Consider the following 27,676-nt stretch of genomic DNA (forward strand, 5'->3'; position numbering starts at 1 on the left):
GATAGCTTTATAATTATGGTATAAATATATTTGCACTTTCATGTATCATGTTGGATTTGTAGGTTATTTTCAAAAAATATATTTATAATGATGATTCATTATGGGTTACTGGTATTCATTTTTAAAATTAAATTGTTCAATATATTCACAATAGTTTCACCATCAATAGGTCAATATAAACTTAACAGAACTTCATTTTCCGTATAGTACAAGCTACTAGTATAGCTCCATTATATGTTCTACAGTTTTCACAAGTAGTAGGTTTGTTGACTACATATCACATTTAACTATTAGCTGACTCCAGGTATCGTTCGGCCCCATTCTGTATACCTATTAGCAAGTAAGTAGAATAAGGTGTCTTAAAATAAAATAATGCAATCATAAATCTGGCTTTTATTTTCTTATAATACATAACATTTTATTACATTCATAATGACTGTAGATCAATTTCTAAATTTAAAAAATATATAATTATTACAACATACAGTTAAAACATTGGTTTTAAAGTATAAAATTGGAACAAAATATCTGTGTATGCACCCTCTTTGCGACTACATAATTTTAGGACCATGCCAGAGAGCCATACGAATAGGGCATTTAGCGTGCTTTTGAGATATGATATAATATTAAAAAATATACCAATCATTTAACAAACTTTTTGTAAATATTTATTTTGTGATCTTAAGCATAAAATAATCATTTTTGATTATAAAGAAGCTCACCCTCACCACAGCCCTGTATTAGTTTAGTGCTCGCGACATTCTACACCCACATACAAAATAATAGTAAATGCGTCATTGGTTCAATAGAAGTCGTCGTCGGTGAGTTTCTTGGTGCCCTGGTTCTTGACCTGGTCCTGCGCGAGGTACAGCTCGGCGATCTGCTGCGCCGTGGTCGCCTGCTCCGGCGTCTTGTCTTCGCGGACTCTGATGAACCTGACGTGGAAAATGTCGTTATAAACCCTGAATAATTTTGTAAATAAGTAAAAGTACTAGTTAATATTCAACATGGAATTAATATACAGATAAATGCCACTTAAATACATTTACATACCATCGTACGCACTACATTCAACACTATACTACATTAATCTGTTCTAAATAATTTTATGTAGTCAGGTAAAACATAAAATACTATAAAGGAGACATGGTGAAGGTGTGGATATTTTCCGTAACTTGCTAAAAGAGGACGCTTCTGAATAACGAAAACGAATTTTCCTTATCTTGAAAACAAGTAAAAGCTGCGAAATTAAGACTGTCGAACGAACACGGCCGTTACCTGACCATGATTAACTAGCCCGGAGATCTCTGATTTCCCTTTGCCAAAAAGGTGTTGTAAGTTGGGTACAGAGGGACAGTACTGTGCACCAGGCCGCCGGCGGCGCGGTGCGCGGGCGACAGCGACAGTCGGCACAGTGCCCCCTGGGGCCGCAGCGTACCTGGGGAACCGCAGCGAGACGCCCTTGTCGCGGTGCACCAGGCCGCCGGCGGCGCGGTGCGCGGGCGACAGCGACAGTCGGCACAGTGCCCCCTGGGGCCGCAGCGTACCTGGGGAACCGCAGCGAGACGCCCTTGTCGCGGTGCACCAGGCCGCCGGCGGCGCGGTGCGCGGGCGACAGCGACAGTCGGCACAGTGCCCCCTGGGGCCGCAGCGTACCTGGGGAACCGCAGCGAGACGCCCTTGTCGCGGTGCACCAGGCCGCCGGCGGCGCGGTGCGCGGGCGACAGCGACAGTCGGCACAGTGCCCCCTGGGGCCGCAGCGTACCTGGGGAACCGCAGCGAGACGCCCTTGTCGCGGTGCACCAGGCCGCCGGCGGCGCGGTGCGCGGGCGACAGCGACAGTCGGCACAGTGCCCCCTGGGGCCGCAGCGTACCTGGGGAACCGCAGCGAGACGCCCTTGTCGCGGTGCACCAGGCCGCCGGCGGCGCGGTGCGCGGGCGACAGCGACAGTCGGCACAGTGCCCCCTGGGGCCGCAGCGTACCTGGGGAACCGCAGCGAGACGCCCTTGTCGCGGTGCACCAGGCCGCCGGCGGCGCGGTGCGCGGGCGACAGCGACAGTCGGCACAGTGCCCCCTGGGGCCGCAGCGTACCTGGGGAACCGCAGCGAGACGCCCTTGTCGCGGTGCACCAGGCCGCCGGCGGCGCGGTGCGCGGGCGACAGCGACAGTCGGCACAGTGCCCCCTGGGGCCGCAGCGTACCTGGGGAACCGCAGCGAGACGCCCTTGTCGCGGTGCACCAGGCCGCCGGCGGCGCGGTGCGCGGGCGACAGCGACAGTCGGCACAGTGCCCCCTGGGGCCGCAGCGTACCTGGGGAACCGCAGCGAGACGCCCTTGTCGCGGTGCACCAGGCCGCCGGCGGCGCGGTGCGCGGGCGACAGCGACAGTCGGCACAGTGCCCCCTGGGGCCGCAGCGTACCTGGGGAACCGCAGCGAGACGCCCTTGTCGCGGTGCACCAGGCCGCCGGCGGCGCGGTGCGCGGGCGACAGCGACAGTCGGCACAGTGCCCCCTGGGGCCGCAGCGTACCTGGGGAACCGCAGCGAGACGCCCTTGTCGCGGTGCACCAGGCCGCCGGCGGCGCGGTGCGCGGGCGACAGCGACAGTCGGCACAGTGCCCCCTGGGGCCGCAGCGTACCTGGGGAACCGCAGCGAGACGCCCTTGTCGCGGTGCACCAGGCCGCCGGCGGCGCGGTGCGCGGGCGACAGCGACAGTCGGCACAGTGCCCCCTGGGGCCGCAGCGTACCTGGGGAACCGCAGCGAGACGCCCTTGTCGCGGTGCACCAGGCCGCCGGCGGCGCGGTGCGCGGGCGACAGCGACAGTCGGCACAGTGCCCCCTGGGGCCGCAGCGTACCTGGGGAACCGCAGCGAGACGCCCTTGTCGCGGTGCACCAGGCCGCCGGCGGCGCGGTGCGCGGGCGACAGCGACAGTCGGCACAGTGCCCCCTGGGGCCGCAGCGTACCTGGGGAACCGCAGCGAGACGCCCTTGTCGCGGTGCACCAGGCCGCCGGCGGCGCGGTGCGCGGGCGACAGCGACAGTCGGCACAGTGCCCCCTGGGGCCGCAGCGTACCTGGGGAACCGCAGCGAGACGCCCTTGTCGCGGTGCACCAGGCCGCCGGCGGCGCGGTGCGCGGGCGACAGCGACAGTCGGCACAGTGCCCCCTGGGGCCGCAGCGTACCTGGGGAACCGCAGCGAGACGCCCTTGTCGCGGTGCACCAGGCCGCCGGCGGCGCGGTGCGCGGGCGACAGCGACAGTCGGCACAGTGCCCCCTGGGGCCGCAGCGTACCTGGGGAACCGCAGCGAGACGCCCTTGTCGCGGTGCACCAGGCCGCCGGCGGCGCGGTGCGCGGGCGACAGCGACAGTCGGCACAGTGCCCCCTGGGGCCGCAGCGTACCTGGGGAACCGCAGCGAGACGCCCTTGTCGCGGTGCACCAGGCCGCCGGCGGCGCGGTGCGCGGGCGACAGCGACAGTCGGCACAGTGCCCCCTGGGGCCGCAGCGTACCTGGGGAACCGCAGCGAGACGCCCTTGTCGCGGTGCACCAGGCCGCCGGCGGCGCGGTGCGCGGGCGACAGCGACAGTCGGCACAGTGCCCCCTGGGGCCGCAGCGTACCTGGGGAACCGCAGCGAGACGCCCTTGTCGCGGTGCACCAGGCCGCCGGCGGCGCGGTGCGCGGGCGACAGCGACAGTCGGCACAGTGCCCCCTGGGGCCGCAGCGTACCTGGGGAACCGCAGCGAGACGCCCTTGTCGCGGTGCACCAGGCCGCCGGCGGCGCGGTGCGCGGGCGACAGCGACAGTCGGCACAGTGCCCCCTGGGGCCGCAGCGTACCTGGGGAACCGCAGCGAGACGCCCTTGTCGCGGTGCACCAGGCCGCCGGCGGCGCGGTGCGCGGGCGACAGCGACAGTCGGCACAGTGCCCCCTGGGGCCGCAGCGTACCTGGGGAACCGCAGCGAGACGCCCTTGTCGCGGTGCACCAGGCCGCCGGCGGCGCGGTGCGCGGGCGACAGCGACAGGTCCGCGCAGCGCACCTCCCACACGCGCGCCGCCGCGAACCACGCGTCCGGCGCGTGAGAGTTGTCGTATCTGAAACACACACACACATTTCGTGAACAGTTTATCATTCGCAGTTCTCATACACATACCCAGCCACGCGTCCGCACACGCACACACGAACGCCCGCGCGCACACGCGTGCACGCGAACACGACCGCACGCATGCAGACACTTACATTCACCTTTCACATTACTTACCTGTAATAATTCTTGGGTCCATCAATGACGTGCTGCTGCAGCGTTTCGCTGAGTGTGCGCAGGTCCTCGTCGGTGAAGCCGGTGCCGATCTTGCAGAGCGACTGGTACTCCTCGCTGTCGGGGTCGTAGCAGGCGAGCAGGAAGCCGCCGTAGTTGCCGGAGCGCTTGCCCTTGCCGAAGTACCCGCCTATCACCACCACGTCGACCGTATCGCCAACGCCCTCCAAATAGTCCTTCTTGAGCTGCGAAATTTAGTTTTATTTAAGCATTGCGTAACGTAAAAACGAATAGAACTATCATTCTGCAATGTATTAAAGTATTATGAAATTGTAACACTAGAATTCTGTTGACTACTTTTGCAAATCACTTAAATATCATAAAACTGCAGTGTCTCCCTTTCTCTGTTTATCTTTGTGTGTGTGTGTGTGTTTGCGCGTGCATGTATGTGTGTGTATGTAGTATATACGGATACAACATGTAACTGTATGTTCAAAAGTTTTAGAAGTAATTTCGAAGGTCTTGTTATTGAGTATAACGTGTGACGTCTACCTTAAGCCAGTTGTGCGATCGTCGCGCGATGTCGTAGCGCGCGTGGTCGCCGAGCAGCGTCTTGACCATGAGCCCCTCGCACGAGCCCCTCACCGCCTCCTCCAGGAACTGCTGCACCTCCTCCGTCGTCGAGCAGTCGCGGCTCTTCGCGAACTGCCATGTACCTGCGAGGTCATTGCAAAATTGTAAACTAAAATTAAGATTATATTTTCTATTGCTCAACTGTAATAAAAAAAATCTTTTTTTGTAATAAGCAATACAAATAAAGTAGAAAATCCATAGTTAATCGAATGAGTCGTACAGTCGTACTTTGGTATTACTGTTATATCTAGTATGTAGGAATCAACTTACATATAAAATAAAGATAGAAGAGTTACATTGAAAAAAACAAATGTTTAAATCATAACAATACTAGTTACCCACTTATAATCCATTTAAAAACAAATATAAAACGCTAGTGCTCGTAGCTCACCCTCCTGCTCCTGGAAGTGTTCGCGCAGCAGGCGGCGGCGCTCGGCCAGCGGGCGGCGCACCAGCGCGGCGCCGTTGAGGTACAGCAGGTCGAACACGAACACGCACACCTGCACCGTCGGCGCCGCCGCCTCGCCGCCCGCCGCTGCGGCCGCCGCGCGCCGCTTGCGGGTCGACAACACCTGGATGATAAAATACATTCATATACAGGGTGAATTTTTCAAATGGGCCTTCAGGGCCAAGTCCGAAACTATAAGGATCAGCGAAAAATGCTGAGAGGAGTTACGAGGCCGATTTTGATAAAAACTAAAACTGCATCATTAGTTTTTTAAAATATCTTTTTCCTTCGCCGGGAATCGAACGAGTTCATTTTGAAAAAAAAATACACCCTCTATATTACTCCACTATCTCATAGTGTCGCTTATAAGGATCAAATTCTGGGAAGTAATGTTATGTGATGTGATAAATTAAATGTGATAAATTAAAGGAAAAGGAAAATTTTGAAGAAAATACATATTTTTCCATACAATGGCATACTAATCCTTAAGGATTATAACATAAATGATTTATGTATAATTATTTAGAAACATACATAAGTCATACCATTGAAGAATTTGTTGGTTAATCAACTAATTATTCGATGTTATGACCATGGCATACGGCTTAGTATGAGAAAATAATAGTTTGGCAAATAAGTTACCGCCGTTTTTAGGATTTATTTTTAATAAAAATAGATAACTAATTAAATAGTAAATTCCTATTGTTTGTTGTTTACAACTTCGTTTCAACGTTTTATATGATTTTCTATATCTCTTTATTTAGTAATCACTCGGGTTTGACTCGAAAAAGTCATTCTCGCAAATTATCAAATTTACTCGCAAATTATCAGTATTAAACGAAACTCCGCCCATAGCAAGTTAAATCAATTATGATGGTCCTAAAATAACCTTAACTAAGTCGGACATAAAAATATAAATTCTTGGAGAACAAAACGTCCGGTTCGACTGATTTAAAACATTGAGCCAAACATTGTTAATACGCGAAATGTTCAAATTGATGAATGGAACTTAACTGCCAAGTTAATATGAAAAAATATGTATTTTCTTAAAATTGAGGCTTTTTCTTTAGTTTGTCATTTATCATTACTTCCCAGATTTTGATCCTTATAAGCAACACTATCAGATAGTGGAATAATATAGAGGGTATTTTTTTTTCAAAATGAACTCATTCGAGTCCCGGCTAGGGAAAAAGTTATTTTAAAAAAGTAATGATGCAGTTTTAGTTTTTATCAAAATCGGCCTCGTAACTCCTTTCAGCATTGTTCGCTAATCCTTATAGTTTCGGATTTGGCCCTGAACGCCCGTTTGAAAAATTCACCCTGTATACATGTGTACTCAAATATAAAATTACTTCGAACTGCGACTTACAACCCGGTAGTGTTGCAGTCTTTAAATATGTGCGTGCCAAATCGGTATGTGTGGCGACGGCATCGCCCGCCTCCGGTAGCTAGGACCCAACTGCTGACCAAGACTCCCATCTCCAGAGCTATTAGAATTCTTAACGAGGTACACAATAGAAGTAATGTCTTTTGTTGGCAGTGGAGTGAATTCGCAAAAGTGTCAACATATTTCATATACTACTAACATTCATGTTATACCTTATAATATTTATTTATTATGTAAGGCAATGTACTTAAAGTTACTTTTAATTTATCTAACCCTTTTAATTTATTTATATTTAGACTACTCTATCGCTTTAGGTTAAGAAAACCTGTAATGATAAATAAATTAATAAGCAACTATAAACTGAAAATGGGTAGTATAGTATTCACGACTGGTACGGAAATAGTAGTAAAATAATAAAATAATAGAAAAAAAAAATCGTTTTTTTGTGGCATAAAAATTATCAATGCTCGCTTTGTACATGACAAAGTATTAGACCCTTAAACTTAATACATACCACTTACAATTTTTTTGTATAACTTTCAAATATTTAATTAGCAGGGATTTGTATTCGTTGGTTGAATTTTCATTACAATTAGTGTTACCTGGAAGGGCAGTATTTGCTTAGTTTCGATGTCATAAGCGACCGCTTCACAATCCAGCACGCAGCTAGTCACAGTATCCTTCAGGAGTGTGGGCAGGCGGCTTAAGATGTCTGGGTATTTACTGAAATTACAATAAAGATGTAATGAACTGGATATAAAGGAGATGTTTCATAATGTATGGGCTACCGGCCACCTTTCGTACACTATACCAAAAATTAAAAAAACATGCTAAGAACAATTCTTAGTGGTTCATTTTCTTGAAATCACCTTCGTTTAATTGTTCAAAGCAATAATTTACACTTAAACTTACAACACAACACTGGAAAAATATCATGGCGGCAGTGATTACAGTAATAATGTCATCTGTCATTTTGTTTTACTGTATAAAATAACATAATTTCTAAGATATTTGTTGTAATTACTACACGATATCATTATGATAAACTTTTATAGGAGGTTTAATTAAGTGATTGTGTATCTACACTACTTAACTAACTCAATAATTTAGGGTTAATATTAAAGGATAGTATGACCCATACGAATATCTAGAGAGTTTATCTTACCCGGTGTTGTTCTCCTGGTTGCGGCTGAAGATGGCAGCCTGGTCGTAGAGCGGCGCGGCGTCGCCGGGCACGTGGATCTGCGCGCGCTCGCCGTCGTACTTGTACTCGCACGTGAATTGCTCGTTCTCGAACCTGAGGGGTATTTATAGCATTGGGAGTATAATAAAGTACAGGTCGTGATACACTTACCTCTACTTTTGAACAGACTTCAAAAAGAAGGTTCCTCAATTCGACCGTATATATGTTATTTTTTTACATTTCGACAAGATATGGCGTCAAATACTGGATCAAACTATTCGGTTTATCGGAAATTACTAAAATTCATCAATTTAAAGTAAGTTTAGTGAAAGACATAACATGGATATATAAACTAAATACTTGCTTAGTAATTCATAATTATGCACTTCCCATTAACTGACAATTATTGATATCAAGGCCATATTAGAATCTATCGTCCAAACGTAAAGTTACCTGTTGAAGACCTCGCTAACCCCCCTAGTGGGGTGCGCCAACATGGGCTTGAGCGGGATGCCGGGCGTGAGGCGGCAGTGCTGCGGCAGCGCCTCCACGCCGTGCTGCAGCAGCACCGGCACGATCAGCTCGTAGTTCGGACACTCGCAGTATGTTGTTTTGATCGTTAGCGCGAACTCGTCCACACGCGCCTGCAATTAGTATAGTTAGCAAATTATTTCATCTAAAATTCAGATCGTTCAGTACGAACGGCAGTCAATAGACAAATAAGAAATAATTGTAATATTATTTGTCATACTCATATGTGTATTACAAATGAAATTAATTATAAGTTATAGGATGGTGATACAAATCTCAGTGGTTTGATTCCGGCGACAACACTGCCACACCTATTTCTGCCTAATAACAGGAGTGTTAAACGCAATTGTATTGTGGTTAAGTGGTTTGAAGAGTGTGGTAAGACAGACGTACTTTTTCGAGGCATCCCAGTTTAGCATCATCTATATGCACCGTTACTGCTGAGGACAGCAGTAACGGTGCATAAAGATGTGCTTCTCGACCATAGGGTCGACCTCGGGTAGGAATCTAATCTTATTTGGGACTGATTAAAGATGTCCGTGGGCGGTAGCAGACATTTGCTATCAGGTGGACTGCATGCAAGTCTAATAGTATAAAAAAGAAATCACACTTAGGCACAGAAACGTTCTTATAAATTAAGTATTAATATTTCGGCTAAGGAAGGTAGCATATTAATTTAGGATAGCCTGACAGCATATTAAGTGAAGACAGCATAAGTAAGGGACAGTAATGCAATAAGTAGTAATATATGGTTGATACAGAGTACAAATACAAAAAAATACTTTATTGGATTAACAAATTGTGTACATAGTTATGAGTTGGTGTTGGGGCATGCTTTTAAGTAAATATACAACCTGTGCCAGGATGCCCCTATGCTATGGATGGATGGCGTATGGATGGAGTATGTAAAATGAGTGTACCTTGAACAGGTCCGGCCCCATGTCCGCGGCGACGTCGAGCGCGCCGGCGCGCGGCCCGGCGGGCGGCGTGGCGGCCGCGGCCAGCGCCAGCGCCTGCAGCAGCGACTGCTCCGCCAGGCCCACGCGCAGCTTGCCCTCCAATGACCTAGACGTCAAACAATATTATCAAAAACACTAAGTTCAAGGAGATAATTGTTACATTTAAATTAAACAGTAGAAACTTACAATTAACACTTTGTAATTAAAACCCTACGACATTCCACCGAGTGATGAACGCGCTTCAGTAGGAGGACACGATCGAGCTGACTGCAAAATTGGCGAACTAAAGCGCTGATGTCACGGTGACATAATAGTTTGATATTCGTCCCTACCCTCTCGTAGTGATAAAATAAATATAGTTTAAAAAACTAAAAAACACGCTTTTATGTTAAAATCAACTAAAAAGCAAAAAATAATCTTCAATCTAGGAATCAATTAAGGAACAGTAAATAGTATAATTGTGGAAAAAGCGTGGGGTGCTCCATTTATCAGGTTCGAAAAGCGCTATCTATTACGGTTTAAAGCCCAGTGACACACGTACAGACAGCGCAGGGTTTCGCTTTACCCTTTGAGTACGGAATCCTAAAAATCATTCTACAGAGGGCGTTATAGATATGTTTCAGAACATTTGAGTTATAGGGAAATAACATTATTATTTTCTAAACTAAAAATCACGCTATAACAGTAACTGAAACTAATAAAAAGCAATAATTATTTGCAATCCACTTGTATCTTGCAATCTACAGTAACTTGTAATGAACTTTCTCTAAGGCGCTTAAACAATCTGGCCTCGAAAATCGTTAATCCTGAGGATGTTTATAAGGACAATGGTACAAAATGATTAAAATCGTGTATTGTCATTGGTTATTGATGATTCTTAAAAATTTTGAATTATACTGAACGTTCAAAGTGGATAGAAATCGGGTTCACAGATTCCGTTACTCTGTTACGTACATACATACATACAACCCAAGCTAATAAAAGCTGTTAAAAATCAAATGACTAGCGATATCACCATGATTTCTATGATGTGTTGTATATACGTATACAGACATATTATTTTGCTATTTGGTGGTTTTGTTTAGAATAATTTACCGTATCAAGAAACGTGCTTCCGAATGCCTGCATGCGACGTACAGCGACTGTATCTTGCTTATCTTCTTGTTCACTGATGCTTGACCTGTCAAATAATTTTGTCTTACTACATTATTCATAACAAAAAATGTAAGACATAACAAATTATATTTTAAATTTATTTTTGACTGAATATAAAGAACATTTTATGTTTCCTGCTAGTGTGGGCGATGGGTGCGAATCTTGCAGTCTCTGTATGCGGGTTCTCCAGGTCGCGTGTTGCGCGCCAGCTGGCCGCGCGGTACGTACCGGAGATGCGCGCGATGTCCTGCAGCGCGCGCAGCACGTGGCGCGCGGCGAGCGGCGGCGGCGCGCGCACGGTGCGCTGCGTGCTGCGCGCCAGCTCGGCCGCGCGGCCCAGGTCGCCGGCGCGCCGCGCCGCCGCGCGCGTCTGCGCCAGCGTGCGCCCCGTGCACTGCCCCACCGCCTTCATCAGGTACGTCTCCGCTATGCCTGCACCGCGGGCAATGCTACGTTAGATTCTCACAAACTATGCGGCAAGTGGCTGAACAAAAAAAAAAGAATGGGCATAGAAACGCCGCACACGAATATGGATGCATAATCGAGTTTGTTTACTTACCGAGTTCTAAATTATGATATGCAGGTGCCAGTTGATTCAAGCACATGTAGATACTGGCCAGTAGGTCCTCGGGCGTGAGAGCGATGACCGAGCGCAGGTAGTTGCTCAGGATCTCCACCATCTTCAGTCGCGCCGACGTTGCCTCGATGGCTTCGAGGGTCTTAGCAAGAGCGAGGTATGGCACCGCCTGGCCCTTGCTCCAACAGGCATCCTTGATTGGGTGGTACTTTGATTTTGCTGGATTGTACTCTGCCTCTGAAATAATGTCAAAATTTTTATGTAATAATAACAGAAATAAAACCCATCCATCTCTTTCGCTGAAGTTTCTAGAGGGGAAATAAAAAATCATATTATTCAAGAGATTAGCAACATCATTTGATGCACCCACATATACACAAAGACATAATAAAGTGTAGAAATTTGGCAAAAGAAATTGTTGTAATATTTAACAGAGATCATAAAGATAGTTGAATGTAGTTATTATCAAGTACTTTAACATACCTGCAACTAATTCTCCATCTTTCTTTTCATTTTCTTTATCTTTTTCCTTATTTTCTACCTTCTTTTTGGTACCATTTTCTTTTGCGGCACCACCTTTTACTTTCATGAATTCAAAAGGATTCTTCTTTTTGGGTGGTGTATCTTTTTCATCCTCTGTTTTGTTAGGTGAAGGACTTGTATTTGAGTCAATATCACCATTTTCCTTTGTTTCTGGGCTAGAGTCTTCTTCTTTTATAGGTGGTGAACCCTTATTTGAAACTTTTTCTTTTCCCTTGGGAGTAAATTGTTCTTGCTTAACTTCAACACTTTTTGGTGATGGACTTTTTTTACTATTGCTCTTTTTTACTTTTGGAGATGTATCTTCTTTTATCTTCTGCTTTCCTTTAGCTTTCTTAGATTTGGGTGACTCATAAGTCTTGGGCTTATCTTTTTCTAACTTCACAGCTGTTTCACATTCCATAATATTTTCAGGAGAGGATGGAAGTACCTTCTTGGGAGTATCAGTCTCGCTGGCAGAGCTGTCAATACGCTGCCTTTTCACTTTCTTTTTCTAGAATTTGAACTCTATTTTAAACTATTGCATATATCTATATATATAGATGTGAATTATGTTGGTGTAAAATAAATAAGTTAATAAAATACTTTTGTTTTATTTAGACTAAATTTTGAAGTCCTTGTAGATTTTCTCAATTTTAATAATTTTTTATTTAAGTTTGTACAAATTAAGCATAATAAAACCACATTTGAACTAAGATTGATATGTGTAACTGGTTCTTAAACTATTTTGTTAACATCTTGCCCTAACTTGCCATATGGGGCAATCCAATTAAACTTAAATATAAAAAGACAAGGAACTCAAACAATAACAATTATTTACGTAAGCACCATATGAAAAATTACCTACAGCAATTTTATCTATAGATTATTATTAAAACATTAACATACTTTAACAGAGCTAACTGGCGAGGAAGACTTTTTTGAAGAATCACTTCCTTCACTATCCGATCTTAACCTTTTTGATGATTTATGCTGGAAATAAAATTAATAGTTAGTGAACATAATATTCATATTAAAAATATTGGTATAACATTTTTTTTTATAGTTCCGAGTCCACGCTTGCAACCATCTTCTACTCTCTATTATATAATTCATTTGAGATAGCATACAAACATATCTATCTGACTATAGATAGACATTTATAATCAACTCAAATATATCGATATCAAGTTATTAAAATGCATCTTCGATGCTGTACCACCCATGACTAAGTTGAAATGTCTCTTGAAAAAATCCTTAAAAAAAAAATCTCAGTTATAAGAGAAAATCAAGTATGCAGGTAGTACCACTTTATAGCAACATGAAAGGTTTTTCAATTTTTCTTATTGGGTACTTCCAATACAAAGAAAATACTACATAAGATTTTCTATTTTACCTTCGAAGTTCCGTTTGGGGTTGGTGATTTACTGCTATCAATCTCATCGTTGGTGAAGGATTCATCCTAAAAATATAATCATCAAAGATCTAGTTAGTAATCGGAGAGCCAGTGTTTCTTTTTTATAATATAGGAGTAGCAGACGAGCATGCAGTTCACCTGATGGTAAGTGGTAAGAGTCCTAGATGACACTGATAGTGTATACTTACTAGGCCACTCAATTCAATTACATACAGCATTATATTGTTGCTACCAGATACTAAAATAATTCTCTCTTTTCAACTTCATGATATCATTGGAATAGGACATACCTTTTTAGGTCGCTCTTCAGGATCTTGAGATTTCTTCGGGGTTATTTTGAAAAACGAGGTAATACTTTTCTGTGCCATCGTTCTTACGTTAACATGGGTACTTAATATTTGTGAAATAACGTTACAGGAATGTGGGATAGATCTGTTACTTATACAATGATGTTTGATTGGTAACGATACTACTCTACAAGTTTTAAACAACTTAGTAAAGCCGTTCATATATAACCTATTCTTTGATTCATATTTAATTATTTATTCCGTCACGAAGCTTTATAAAAACAAATCTGTTTCTTTTTAAAAATCCATAATCAAAATTACTATAACCTTGCTCAATTTGTTGACATTTTGACAATGTTGAATGTTGTCATTTTTCGGCGCGAAATCAAAATATATGTACGATCAAATACTTGTACTAAAAAGTGACGTATTTTATTATACGCGAGTTTAGTCAAGAGTTACATATTTTTTAAATTAAACATATTTTTAGTAATTGTTACAGAAATTTACATCAAAAATGATCGTCATAAATATACTTTAATTTAATTTTAAGTTTGGCTGCTCTTATGTAAACATAGACTTTATTGACAATGGAACTTTAAAAAGAAACTTAGAAACCATTTCAATTCTAATTTACTTGTTATATTTCATTACTTTATTCATGAATTACAAAAAATATTCGTTCGTGTCTCGTGTTCGTGTTCATGACGATAAATAATTGAGTGGTTACTTTGAGCAAAAGTCTAGAACTTATTTTGCTAAGATGGCGCCCTCTAGTTCATGAAGTGTCAACTATCCGCGTGTCGTCCATGTTCCGAATGTGGTGTGACTTATTTTTGTTTTGTGTTAATTTTCCGTATAATAATTATAAATGTGAAATGCTTCAGCATGTATTGTCCCATATAGTGGAACCTCGCTCCGGCTGAATGGATCCCGCCGTCGCGTGGTATCAGCCCGAGCAGGAAGGACCCGCGAAGCGCCTGTGGCTTCGGATTTGGGAAACTCAAAGTGAAATAGACAGAATGAACCTCAAAAACATAGAGAACGCTAATCCAAACGTGAATAAAGCCCAAGACTTTATACCAATAAACGATGTGAACGGTGAAACTAGGAATAATAACTACTTCAACCCCGCGCGGAGGAAAATGAACGATAACCGCGCATCTACGTTTAACCTGAACAAGAACCACGATGCTCTCATAGGTGAATACGGAGGGTGCCCTTGGCGGATACCCAACTATAACTACAAGCCCGGGATACTAGGGTGAGTGATTAGCTAGTGTAGTGTGGTTGTCAGCGAGTGACGGGTGCGTTGGAGGGCGAGACGGGATGCTGGTGGCGCTGAGGCTGACAGCGCCGCCGCCTGCGACTGTCACTAGTGTCAGTGGCGGTGCCCGGTGGCAGCCGCGAGATCCGCTTAACCTATCACAAAATAATCCTCTTAATTAATTCTAACCTTCCAACCTCCCGAAGTACCTCACTTAGGGATGATACATTTTATAACAAATAAGGTAGCTTTGTAAATAAAAAAGATATTATTTTTTAATGAACATGAAGTACATACTATTTCAATAATTTGCATGCCTATGTTTAATGTATGGCAGTATACCATAATGGCTTGCAATTAATCATTATTATAATAGCATCAATGAATGTCCCAGTTAAAATTATTTCTGTGTAACCTCCAGGCATGAGTTAAGTTTATTGAAAGTAATCACCAACATATATTATACTAATATTATGATTTTGCATAAAAGTCATGTCATATTTATGTACTTTGGTTTATGTTTAAATGATTTAGAGTTACCACCAACATCAGCACAGTTGTGGAATTACTGGAGAGTAAATATATTATGACCAGTTTAATATTTTTAAACTCATTAATTAGTAAGACCTTTCCAAAGTTTTTGTGAAAGTACAAAAATATAGTAGATTGAAATCACTGGTTTAAAGCGACTACTTATTGAAATGATATGTGATTTTCAACAACATAGTATTAAAAAAAAGTTATATTGAATTTTTTAACATATGCCATATGATTTGATTAATATTAATATTTTCATTTTTAACCGACTTCATTATAGACCCATGGTTCACGTCACAAAATAAAGAAAACATTTTCAAAGCAGAGAAAAAAGCTGAGATGAAATTGTATATATGTTCATGAATTTGGGCATAGAATTCTACTTTGTGGCTACTCGCAGGAGCTCAAATAAAATTAAAAGTCAGTCAATAAGTCAGATATCAATATCGATCATTAAAAACACTTTCTTACATAAAAACAATGTAATGTAAAGGTTATTGAATGTTATGTAAATAAATGAAAGCAATGTTATCTTCATTAAGAATTGTTTTAAAAAATGCAAAAACAAAATAATCGGTATTTATCAATATTTGTGCATCTGTGTTTCTGAATCACATGTCATGTGGGTCACAGAGCATCACTCTTATCAACCATGTTTACATATCTGTTGCATCTACAATGTAAAGAATGCATGTTGCACTCGCATGAAAAGATAAAAATAATATATGCACCTGCTTAAATAGTATGTTTTTAATTATAGAATTGTAGATATAATTTTTCCAATTTGTACAATGGTAAATACATTTTTTTGCACATTACAAGTTTTGAAGTAAATAAGTATATCATTAATAATGTTAAGGTTAAGCCAGTATAGAGACAATCGTGAAGCAGTTTCTGCAGTTCCATAGAAGGATTTTTATTCCAGATTTCTGCATTTCATACAAATGATGTAGAGATTATCAATGATTTATTTACATTATACTGTCCTAATTTTGTATCTGACTTATCACTGATAAATTAGATAACATTATTTTATTCAAAAAGTAAATAACAACTACATATTCAAAGTATTAGTCATTTTATAATATCCAATTAAATTGTATGTATATGTATATCCAATTATAAAATAGTATACAGCATGGTAACATAATGCTTATATTAGTCTATCTATACCATATGCTTACCAAAAAACAGATCAGGGTTGCCACATGGGGAACAAATAAATTTTATATTACAAATTTCCCTTTTCTCTAATTTATTATTAATTAAAATTTTGGTTACTTATCCACCGACTAGCAATATTTAACAATCACCAAGAATTAATATGTGTATATCATGAAGCATCCTTATGTCCCTATTTCTATTTAACAAACAGTACAATTAAATAAAAATTACAGTAAATCTTATTCACAAGAAATTTCAGGAATAAAAGATAAGCGGGAAAATTAAATGCAAATTCATTATAAAATGATGTTTATATGATAAAGGTGGTCTAAGGAAACAACAACATGATTAACTTTAACAGTTAATCATGTTGATCAGCAGGTGGTGCAGACCTACTGACGCACTTTGTTGTTATCAATGAATCAGCTTGCAATTGCTGTCTAATTACCTATTTGATTTAGATCCATTATCAATTAATCAATCTATCGAATTTTGGAACACCAGAGATATTTTACATTTCTAGTAGTCCATTGTAATGTTACATGACCTTTGAATTTTTTATAGCACACATTTTTATTTTTGGGATATGTGTGGAGGGTCAATAAAAGCTTAACCTCAAGTTTGTGGGGTCGCGACCTTTTTCCGTAATATCTCGGAAACTATTTGTGTTACAAAAATTTTGCAAAATCATAATTTGTAGCAAATTGTTTTGCCTACAAATATATTTATATAACTTTTTGCCCTAAATTAAAAATTAAAGAAGTTATAAACACAAAAGTGAACATTTTTCCCTATATTTTTTTTAAATTGTATTAATAGCCTGAGTGATGCTTTATTTAGTCTCCTGAAAACGATTAAATTTATAATTACAAAACAATTTATTTTCTTTTCTCATTTTTATTAAATTTTTGGTAATATAGAAAAATATTAAACAAATATTATGTTTGAAAAATATTAAGTATGATATGATATGATAATACAATGTGGGGTTGTAATCGATTTGTCGTAAAAAAAATTTGTTTATTTGGTTCTCAATTTGTCTATCACATACTTAGTGCCATTGGATGGCATGTGTCAAAATGGGTATATTACATTGACGACTATAATATCAAAAAAACAATAGGTTGATTATTATTAAAAAAGTATTTATGAAGTATAAATTGCCAATATTATATTGAAAATAATCCCTTTACAACACCATAGGACATAGAGTTTCTGAAATACAATTAAATATTTGAAAGGTAGGAAGTTTACATTATTGCTATTTAGTTTCGTGCAGGGTGAATTCTGGTGTGATACTTCTATCTACACTGTCATTTTCTTAAGATTAGGGTGCTACATGAAGGGCTTTGATATAATTGAATGGTAAAAAAAGTTATTTATGGATATAAAGTGAGGGGTGATGAATAATAAACCCTTTTTGGGCCTTTGTGTATGTTTCTTTTGTGGCATTCTTATCTTGGATGCTCCCCTAGCCCAAAATAAGGATATGCCATCTTGGATTCCCTTCAAGGACATTCTTTGCAATTATCACTTTGATTATTATGAATGTAACACATGTCCACCCTTTACAGACCATTTTCAACAATATTTTTGTAATGCTAAAGAATTATCTTTTTCAGTCCAGAATGTTCTATCAGAAAATAGCAATAAGAAGCTTACAGTCAATTATAGATAATATTTCATCATTTAGTTGTGTCCCGTTTAATACAATTTTCCCCGAGGGAAATTATTGCCGCAGCTTCCGTAATCCCTCCAAGTAGTTCCAAGGGTAGCGACGGCGTACGCTTCGTACGTTCGCTCGCATAACGCCAATAGGGAATTTTATTCTTTAGTAACTCTACAACTATTCTAGGATGAAAATGTCAATAGTTTATGTCTTTGGACTGGAAAATGGTCTATTTGAGGCTATCGGAACGTTGGATTATTTTATATTAGTTCTCTTTAAAAAATACGGATATAGGAATTTGGTAAAAAACGTCGTCAACCAAACACTGTTCTATTGCTGAATGCTTGTATCCATCCACTCAGAGTGAACTTACTTAAGCAATAGTCCATCATGCTTGCCAAGTGCAGATTGATAGGTTTCACACACTCTTGAAAACTCTTTTTTAAGGATTCTCAGGCGTACAGATTTCCTCGCAATATTTTCTTCCTTTAAAGCTTGAAAAATCCAAGGTACATGCCTCGGCTTTGATTGAGCGGCCGAGTTTATTACCATTAAGTTAATACTGCTTTTGTTGATAAACAAAAATAAATACATTGAACAACTTTAAAAACGTGATCAAATTTACAATTATATTCCGCACAAAACCGCCCAAAACCATGCGTTATATTACATAAAGTATTAGATAAAATATGTGACCGCAGTCGTGCCGCTCTGATAACAATGATTCATGGGCGGAGACGTCCACAGGCAGACAGCTGATTGACTTGACACACTAGCACTACATGCTACACGTGTGGAATTTACAATATTTGTTTATGTTTTTTGTCCGCCTGTCACACGAAGCGATGCAAATTGGCGGCAAAAGTTGGGCGCTCAAGTAGCCATACCATTTGTTAAGCCGCATTTTTATGCGATAGAAGCACGTGGATTCGACTACGGCAGTCTCTAATGACAGTGGTGTAGTTCGGCTATGTACTGGTTTGTTTGTTGGGTGTGGGTAAATAATAGTGGTTCGACTCCGACGGCACCACCGCCACACCTATTTCTGCCTAATAACAGGAGTGTTAGGCGCTGCTGTGTTTCGTTTTGAAGGGTTTGGTAAGGGAGACATACTTTTCCGAGGCGTTCCAGCTTAGTTCTCAGGGGTAGCGGCGCATCTGTGGCCGACCTCAGGTCTGTCTAATTCTATGTGGGGTTGATTACAGATGTCCATGGGCGGCTGTAGCCACTTACCATCAGGTGGACTGCATGCTCGTCTGCTACTCCTATATTATAAAAAAAGGCAGTTACTAACATGAAGGTTCCAAAATCAAAATCAAATCAGACTGAACACTCAAAGGTAGCAACGCGTGTGTGATAGACCTCAGTTGGATTTCTTTTTGATTGGTCTAGGGTGGGGCAGGGGGGAAAGTCAGTTATGTCTCTCCCGACAAGAATATCATGTAAGCAAAATTAAAAAATAAGAAAAAATAAATCTTATGTTTTTTTTTATAGTTTAACCTAACGATTAGGCAGTCGTGCTACCTGATGGAAAGTAGTCAACGCCGCCTATGGACATTGCAACACCAGAGGAGTCGCCAATGCATTGCCTTTGTATGAGAGCTCTTTTTGCACCTTTTTTGAAGAGTTACGTTCAAAAATAATTTTACTTCTCAATAAGTTTCTAACGTATGCCCATTAACCCGATTAATTCTGGGTCATTACAGATTTCTTTTGTTGAAAACTCGCTAAATCTCCATCAATAAGACCGAAGTTCCAAATTTTCCGCACCCTTATCAAGACCCACATTCATTTGGCCAAATTGTACCGATAAATAATCAGTTCGTTGACCTCCAGATAAAAAACGATGACACTAACTTTCGCCTCCGGACGCGTTCGCTTGTCAATAAAGCTTATTTCTGGCGATAAAAGCTGTTGTTTTAAAATAATAGTCGCGAGAAACTGCTAATAGAACTGTTACTATGCTAGTATAATGTCTTGTAGGAATGTATCAGAAGTGTTATAAGAAGTGGCTAACCGTTTAAATTACGTTATTCTAAGTATTTGGCGTGTAGACAGATGGAAGTTTAGATATCTCGAAAATTATATGCAAGATGAAAGTGTCTAAACTTTATTGTAAAAAAATCCAAATTTACGTTTTAACTTTAACAAAAACTAGTTCACGTAAAGCAGAATAATTACATTGTCATGTTTTTAATTCAATTAAGTTTCTACTTGTAATCAAGTGCTATTTAACAGTGTTTCTAATCAATTAGTCACTTTATAACCAGTTCAAACAGACACAATAAAGTGTTGTATAGCAATCGGTGTATAATAGGGCACAAGTTAAGAGTACCGTTGCAGTGGACGAAAGCTAGGCAACAAAGGCGGTGTAGAAGTCTAGACCAGACAGCGGACGACCTCGATCCGAGAGCGGCCGTGCGCCGGCGCACGATACCTAATATTATTTTTACTTTTAGTGCAACTATCTAGCCATATTGCTATAGATATGTTGTATGCAACTGTTGCTAACCGTTTTGAGTAAACAAGTTTCGTAATTGGGAACGTGCGGTCATATTTTTTTTGTAAATCTGTCTCTTACTACGCTCTCAAAAAGTTATTGAAGTATTTTTAGTATTTTGTCGAAGCATTCCTTGTTTATCTTTCTAAAGAATGTAGATTGAAAATTGTTTAATTTTATTATTGAGATTGGGAAATAAATGTTTTTGAAGCAGACGTTTATTTTTATAAAACTGATAGACGAAAAGGTCAAAAGGATTAGCGCTACCTTAAGCTTTCTTAATTATGTGAAGATCATTTGTAATTGAACTAGTAAATGGTATGCAGTCAACCAGACAATATATATTTAGTCACGCAGTTGAATTATAATGAGTTGTACCACGATGTTGTATCATGATGTAATTACATTTCATTCATCGTCACACACGTAATATGTTAATAACGTTAACAGTTTTATTCAACAGTAATCTTAAATCTTAGAGAAATCATAAAAAAACGACACCCAAAGCCGACCGACGTCACACGTGACCGTAGTCCGTACCACCGACATGCACACGGCATAGGTGTGCAAATGCCAGAGCAAGTGGAATTCCTGCAGTGGTCGGCCTCAGCACACAGACCTTTCACCCGGCGCGGAATTTGATTGAGATTAAATTGCCCCTGCTCGCCACGTGTGCTCAATGAGGCTAGCTAAAAAATAAATGGGGCTCTAGTATAGTTAATTTATCCGCTACTACGCTCGGATCGATTTGATTCAAGATTTATGTAGCACACAGTTACAATTTTGTTTTTATATTGGTACACTTTTTTGACCTTAAAGTAAGTCAGTGCTACACATAGACGTTTGTAATACATAGCATTAGAGTCCTATGTCGTAATTATATAGAAGTAGCATTCAAGCATGCAATCCATAATGTTAAATGACCCCTGCCGCCTATATGGCCATCTGCAAGCAGTGCAGTCAAAACCCCATCTCGATCGCAATGGGTAATATTTCGTTGGGTTTTAATTGATTTTGGAAATATTACTGATTTGTGTCTCATTTAACAACTTCGATCATTGTTGATTGAAGTTTAACAAGGAGTGTTCCACTTACTATAGTAACTGTGAATAAAAAAAAAATATATAAAAAGCGGCCACAGTCGCTCCAATCATAGTGAATACATACATAGTTCTATATAGTTGGGTTGAACATTTTATTGGTAGCCAAAAATATTTGTGGCTTCATAGTACGAATTTTTGGTGAATGACAAGGTTATTTCTGTGCTCGTTAAACTTAAAATAAATATAGTTTAAAAAACTAAAAAACACGCTTTTATGTTAAAATCAACTAAAAAGCAAAAAATAATCTTCAATCTAGGAATCAATTAAGGAACAGTAAATAGTATAATTGTGGAAAAAGTGTGGGGTGCTCCATTTATCAGGTTGGAAAAGCATTTATTTGTTGTTATAACGACCACCATCATGCATCGTTTGTAAAAAAATCAAGTGTCTATCTATTACGGTTTAAGAGATAAAGCCCAGTGTCACATGTACAGACAGCGGAGGGTTTCGTTTTACCCTTTGAGTACGGAATCCTAAAAATCATTCTACAAGAGGGCGTTATAGATGTGTTTCAGAACATTTGAGTTATAGGGAAATAACATTATTATTTTCTAAACTAAAAATCATGCTATAACAGTTATTGAAACTAAAAAGCAATTATTTGCAATGTAGTAACTTGCGATGAACTTTCTCACAGGCGCTTTAACAATTTCGCCTCGAAAATCGTTAATCCTGAGGATGTTGATAAGGACAATGGTACAGAATTATTAAAATCGTGTATTGTCATCGATTTTTTTGATAATTCTTCAAAATTTTGAATTAAACTGAACGTTCAAAGTGGATAGAAATCGGGTTCAAAGATTCCATTCTGTTACGTACATACATACATACAACCCAAGCTAATAAAAACTTTACAATATAATCTTTAAAATTGATAGTGCAACAAAAAATCTTTTTGTTTATATAGCCCTAATTTCCTCCGAAATGGCAATGACATACTGACGGACTGACAGGACGAACTTATCAGGATCCCTTTTTCGCCATTTGACTAAAAAGGACAAAAATAATAACACGGTCGTTGACATCGTCAAGTGGAACGCGGGAAGCATGACAAACATCCACTCTCGTGACCATTACGCCAGGAGTATGCCACTTGTAAATATTGTAATGTTTGCGAAATTGTGTTGGCATGCAAGGATTTACTCACATTTTACAAAATGTTAAATTCTTTTGTTGTTACTTGTATTTTGTAAAATATTGGAGTACGTGAGATGGAATGGTGACAGTTGCATAGCGTCAGCGGGATTTCCACACATTTCTGTCATCGTGATAGAAACTTGTGTATTTTGGGAACATTTGATGTTCCAGATTCGTAAAACAGCTGAATAATTCTTTAACTATCTACATTCTACGCATTTGTTTCATTTTTAAAGAGAATGATGTACTCAATTTAGTTTTTATTGAATTTAATTTGCAAAATGCAACGATTTGTTGTTTTGTAGTTAATCAAGTAGGCTGATAGAGTTAAAAGAAAACCAGCATTTCAACGGAAAATAAATGTTTATTATGTTTGTTACTGACTACTTGAAAGTTGTAGAAATTTTCTTTCCCGAACGTTTGGCTCGTGTCCGAAAGAACCTCCACATCTACCAATGTATGCCTAATAACACCAGTGGTAAATATTATCCGACACGTTTCAAGTTAGTCCACAGTCCACGCATCTATGACCGACGTCAGATATAACTCTAGGGTTGTTTAGAGGTGTCCATGGGCGGCAGAAGCCACTTACCATCAAGTAGTCCACATGCTCGTTTGTTTCTTCTATATAAAGCTCGAGACTAGACTCCTTACCTCCGCAAACTCCCACAGCCATCAATATTCATATCAAATTTGAATGAGCGTTGCATTGCATTATGCAACAGCTGGCCCGCGTCACGGCACGAGCAATGCACCCGCCGCGTGCGCCCCGTAGTAAACAAACGCATGATTTATCGCGATAACATACCGTGCTGTTTATATGCTCGTGATAATGAGCTCTGATGTTACCATGAGAGTCAACTGTCGACGACTTGCAATAACTTTCATGGGAACGATTAGTTCTGTTTGATGAGAAGGTAGTCTTTAATAGCTATACATGCTTGTGGGGCTTTGAACTGTTTGACCCTGGCATGGATGTTGGTCCGAATTTGAATCATGGCAAGCGTGAAACCGACTTGCTACCCTTTCTCAAGATAGCAGCCGAGGCATTAGAATCGCGACCCCGCAAGATTGGATTTAGCTTTACAGTAATCCTCCTTGACATACAAAAAATAAAATTGCGTCCTCTGACTTTGCCAAATATATTTTTTTAATGGAATATAGTAAAATATTTGTTGTGGTGACTATAATCCCACCTGCATTCAGTCAGTTGATGTAATTAAGTACCTTGAAAGTTCTTTAATTTTAGGGTTCCTTAGTGAAATGGCAAAAACGGACTTTACTTATTATGCCTTCGCTGTCTGTATTTATATATACTTGATTCATAGTTGTGTATCATTTCGCTGTAATACGTGATTTGCTTAAATAAGAATAGATATTTAATCATACAAGCAGTGCGGATTTCATTGCTTACGTCACACGTTAAAACGCATTCTGCACATATCATTAGATAAGTTTATTGTTGTCGTCCGTCCATAATAAACACGACTTTTTGATAATCATAACGTTATCTTACTTTACTTTACAATTACAAAAAAATATCATTGACTACTTTGTTTAATTGAAAGAAAATGCATATTCATACCGTCACTAGGGTTCAAGAAGTTATAGGTGTGGTGGACAATGGGAATAGGTATTCAAGGTTCGAATCTTAGGCACGCAATCTTGATGTTACTACGTTACGTTTGTGAGTATTAGAAATTAATCATAGGCATAACAGACATGTAACCCATCTTGAGGAAACACGCACCTGAGAGTTCTCAAGGGTGTGCGAAGTCGATGTGCGATAGACAGTGGTCTTAACCCCTCTCACTTACAAAGAAAACCCCTGCTCGGCAGTGGGACAGGGGCTGACGACGAGAACACTTTAGTTAGATACTTAACAACAGATGTAATTAGTAAAGTGAAATGTAATTAGATGAGCGTGTGCATTGTGCAAAGAACGTTATGTAACGAAGCGCGTTGTACTTAACGAACACCCAACTGACACGTGTTGTTCATTTGTATACTATTCAAAGCGATTAGATCTCCATTACTATTCTCTCTGTAAAGTGCTGGTTCTGGTTTGAGGCACGTGGTAAGGGAGATATATTTATCCTAAGCGTTCTAACTTAGTTCCAAGGATAGCAAGTATAGCAACGCATCTATGACTGACCTCAGATAGGAGTCTTTTTCTCTCTGGAGTTGGATAAATTTGAGGCGATTGCCTAATTGTAGGTGTAGGTTGTTGCTAGTTATTCCTAAATAAATTTGACGATGAAGACCTGCGTGGCGGAGTGGTTACCAAATCGGCCTAACACGCAGTGGGTTTCGGGTTCGATTTGCGACCAGACAGATCTAGATGATTTAGATTAAATAATTATTCTGGATTCTAAAAGTATAATTTTTCACTTCAGTAATAAATATTGCATCATCATCATAATCATCGAAGGTATTGGCATCTTTTTGTGGTTACGATTCAATTTACCTCTCTCTTTGTATAGGTCATTACGATTCTTTTTCCTTGAGGAAAGTTCTCGAGCTACTAAAGCGATTCCGCCTAGAGAATAATGTTACAGAAAATATAATCTTGTACCAGAAATAATTCGGGCATCTAAACTTCGGATCAACTTAGTTTATGGCTTCTGTGCCCGGCTTATGAGACCTCGTAAAAGATACGTTTAGTACCGGACTGTTGCTAAGGCCGGGTCAATGACTGCTTACAACCGGCCTATGTCTAGACATTACGTATTTTGTGCTGATAGGAATCTGGATTTGTCCCCTTGGATTCGGGAATGAGCTTACGATTTATACCAGACCATTAACTGTACGGTATTTGTTGCTTTTCTACGTCCTTGCTACAATCTGGATTATTTCGCTCCGAGATTTCAGGATATTTTGTGAATGTATTGTAGTCAGTACAGATTAAACTGGTACAGGTCTGCTTAGATATTGATGTATTATATATGTATTAATACAACGCTTAGTCTTGCAAATACCTTACAAATAAAGATATTCGCTTTATAAATGTAGAGATCATAGAATTAAAAAGTCCTTTTTTATTTTTGTCCAATCCCCATACCCACAAACATTCCTAACTAGAATAGATAAGTCTAATTGACAATTTTACCCACAAATTCAATCGGTTTACATACGGAACCGTTCTGTATAATATAGCTAACTGATAAGATGATACAGTACTACAACAGTTGTTTCACCAAAATAATATTTTCTTCCACAGGCTACACGAAGAGATCGAGCACTTCTACATCTACATGTCGCCGTCGGAGACCGAACACCTGGTGCGCACGACCGTCGTGAACCGCATCCGCGGCGCGATCCTCGCGCTGTGGCCGCAGGCGCGCGTCGAGGTGTTCGGCTCCTTCCGCACCGGCCTCTACCTGCCCACCAGCGACATCGACCTCGTTGTTATTGGTGAGTTGTGCTTTTATTTGACTGAGTAAAACGAAGAAGCGGGGCAGAGCGGTCATCAAACCGGTCTGACGCGCAGAGGATTCCGGGTTTGATCCCTGGCCAAACAGATCAAACATGTCTAAATGATGAAATTAGGTTTCTGTTCTGGGTGTTTGTGTATTAGTTTCTGTGTGTGTGTCCATAGCACCCACAACACAGGTAATCCTTGTGTAGGGCTGTGGGTGTAGGTAGAAAGCATTTCGGTGTAGAAGAGTGCCTACCAAACCGATCCAATACGGGTTGGTGGTGTTAATTTTTGACTACAAATGTTTATAAAAATTTAGTTATGTCTTGAAGTTACTTTTTTGTCTACCCATATGAAAACAATTGTATGTAGGTAATAGTCATCTAATTTTAGTCTGCTTTATTGCATGTATGTTAATATGTGGATAACTGTTATTGTTATTGTTGTTATCCCTAAGAAATAAATAAATAAAACATAAAACGCTTTCAATGTTAAAGTACCTTCTATCGACACGGACTTCTTTCGGATCAAGCAAGCTTCTGTAAAAGTGGTATCTGTAGTATTTTACCCAGCTGACAAATGCATTGGTAATGTTACAGCCCCGACTTTAAATAAAATAAAAACGTATTATTTTTCCAGATTTGTACCGTAATACTATCTCAATCGACGAATACTTTTACATCTTATACATTGATTGAGATAAGAATATTGGGACCTAAGCACTTATCTCATAAATTATTTAAATATTCGTAGTGTAGTTTTTTGGATTTATTATTAACTTTACAATATTTTTTCTTAAACTACTACCGGATCGGAACGCGACTTTTCCACTTATAAGACAGCTGTACAAAACTTGCAAAACAATGAGTCTCATCTCAATAATTCCTAAGCCTCTCCGGCGCGAGCACGATCGGATGCGGTGAAAGGAAGAGCGTTGTCCGATCGAGCCGTCTGGGGAATATTAATTTCGCAACGTCACTGCGGACCCATACCCCCAGACCCCATGCTGTATCATCTTTTATTATACAGCTGTCCGTATGATTTGTAAGAATCTTTTCTAAACCCATGTTGGTGGAAAATATTTTCTCATTGACGAAGTTTAATGATCTGTTTTCGGATGAGCCAGACTTCTTCAAAGCCGGATGTTTAGGTGTCTTTCGGATGTTTAGTCGAGACACGATGTTTAAAAACTATTTTTTCTGTTTTATGCAGATGTTGAAGCTTAATAACTACCTCTTTGTCGAAGCTTAATAAATCTTTTTGTAACATTTTTAGGTGTATGTAATTCAAACATTCATATTACATGCACCTCTCGTTTCTATCAACTAGCTCAATTCAGAGACAAATCAGCTCACTTCTCAATAGTCTTTATATGAAATCATTATATGATAAAATTCGGAGTGGTGTCTTAAGTGCTGTTAATGACTCTTTTTATGGATATTTGAATTTGAGCTAATATGGGGCCGGCTAAGGACTCCAAGTGGTATAGTTCAGGAGCTCAAGAGCTAGCTACAGCTCTGTTCACATAT

General features: G+C 40.6%; 2 protein-coding genes across 2 annotated transcripts in view; one reads left to right on the forward strand and one right to left on the reverse strand.

Moving 5' to 3' along the window:
- Positions 1-378: 378 nt before the first annotated feature.
- On the reverse strand, positions 379-13,723 carry DNAlig1 (DNA ligase 1). The gene is made up of 16 exons (XM_073091851.1): positions 13,356-13,723; positions 13,045-13,110; positions 12,558-12,641; positions 11,613-12,162; positions 11,112-11,366; positions 10,781-10,984; positions 10,493-10,577; positions 9,359-9,503; positions 8,361-8,551; positions 7,890-8,021; positions 7,327-7,447; positions 5,281-5,461; positions 4,809-4,972; positions 4,260-4,501; positions 3,946-4,092; positions 379-935 (listed from the first exon to the last, which is right to left on the reverse strand). Exons 1-16 carry the CDS (start codon positions 13,572-13,574, stop codon positions 803-805), a joined length of 2,919 nt encoding a protein of 972 aa, XP_072947952.1. The 5' UTR covers positions 13,575-13,723; the 3' UTR covers positions 379-802.
- A 386-nt stretch (positions 13,724-14,109) lies between these two features.
- Positions 14,110-27,676, forward strand: part of LOC140756395 (terminal nucleotidyltransferase 4B) — a 38,077-nt gene continuing 24,510 nt past the window's right edge. Inside the window, exons 1-2 of the mRNA XM_073091871.1 lie at positions 14,110-14,616; positions 25,950-26,143. Coding sequence (XP_072947972.1) covers positions 14,279-14,616; positions 25,950-26,143 — 532 coding nt within the window. The 5' untranslated portion in view covers positions 14,110-14,278. The remainder of the gene's footprint in view (positions 14,617-25,949; positions 26,144-27,676) is intronic.

This window comes from Epargyreus clarus, unplaced genomic scaffold, assembly GCF_041222505.1.
Source record: "Epargyreus clarus isolate Ecla_fem2 unplaced genomic scaffold, WU_Ecla_fem_2.2 ptg000035l, whole genome shotgun sequence".
Classification (NCBI taxonomy): domain Eukaryota; kingdom Metazoa; phylum Arthropoda; class Insecta; order Lepidoptera; family Hesperiidae; genus Epargyreus; species Epargyreus clarus.

Coding starts and splice junctions, on each gene's coding strand:
- DNAlig1 (XM_073091851.1), bottom strand. CDS start 13,574: ATGAACGGCTTTACTAAGTTGTTTAAAACTTGTAGAGTAGTATCGTTA. Junction 12,642..13,044: donor CCCCAAACGGAACTTCGAAG/GTAAAATAGAAA, acceptor TTTTATTTCCAG/CATAAATCATCAAAAAGGTT. Junction 4,502..4,808: donor GATCGCACAACTGGCTTAAG/GTAGACGTCACA, acceptor TAAATTTCGCAG/CTCAAGAAGGACTATTTGGA.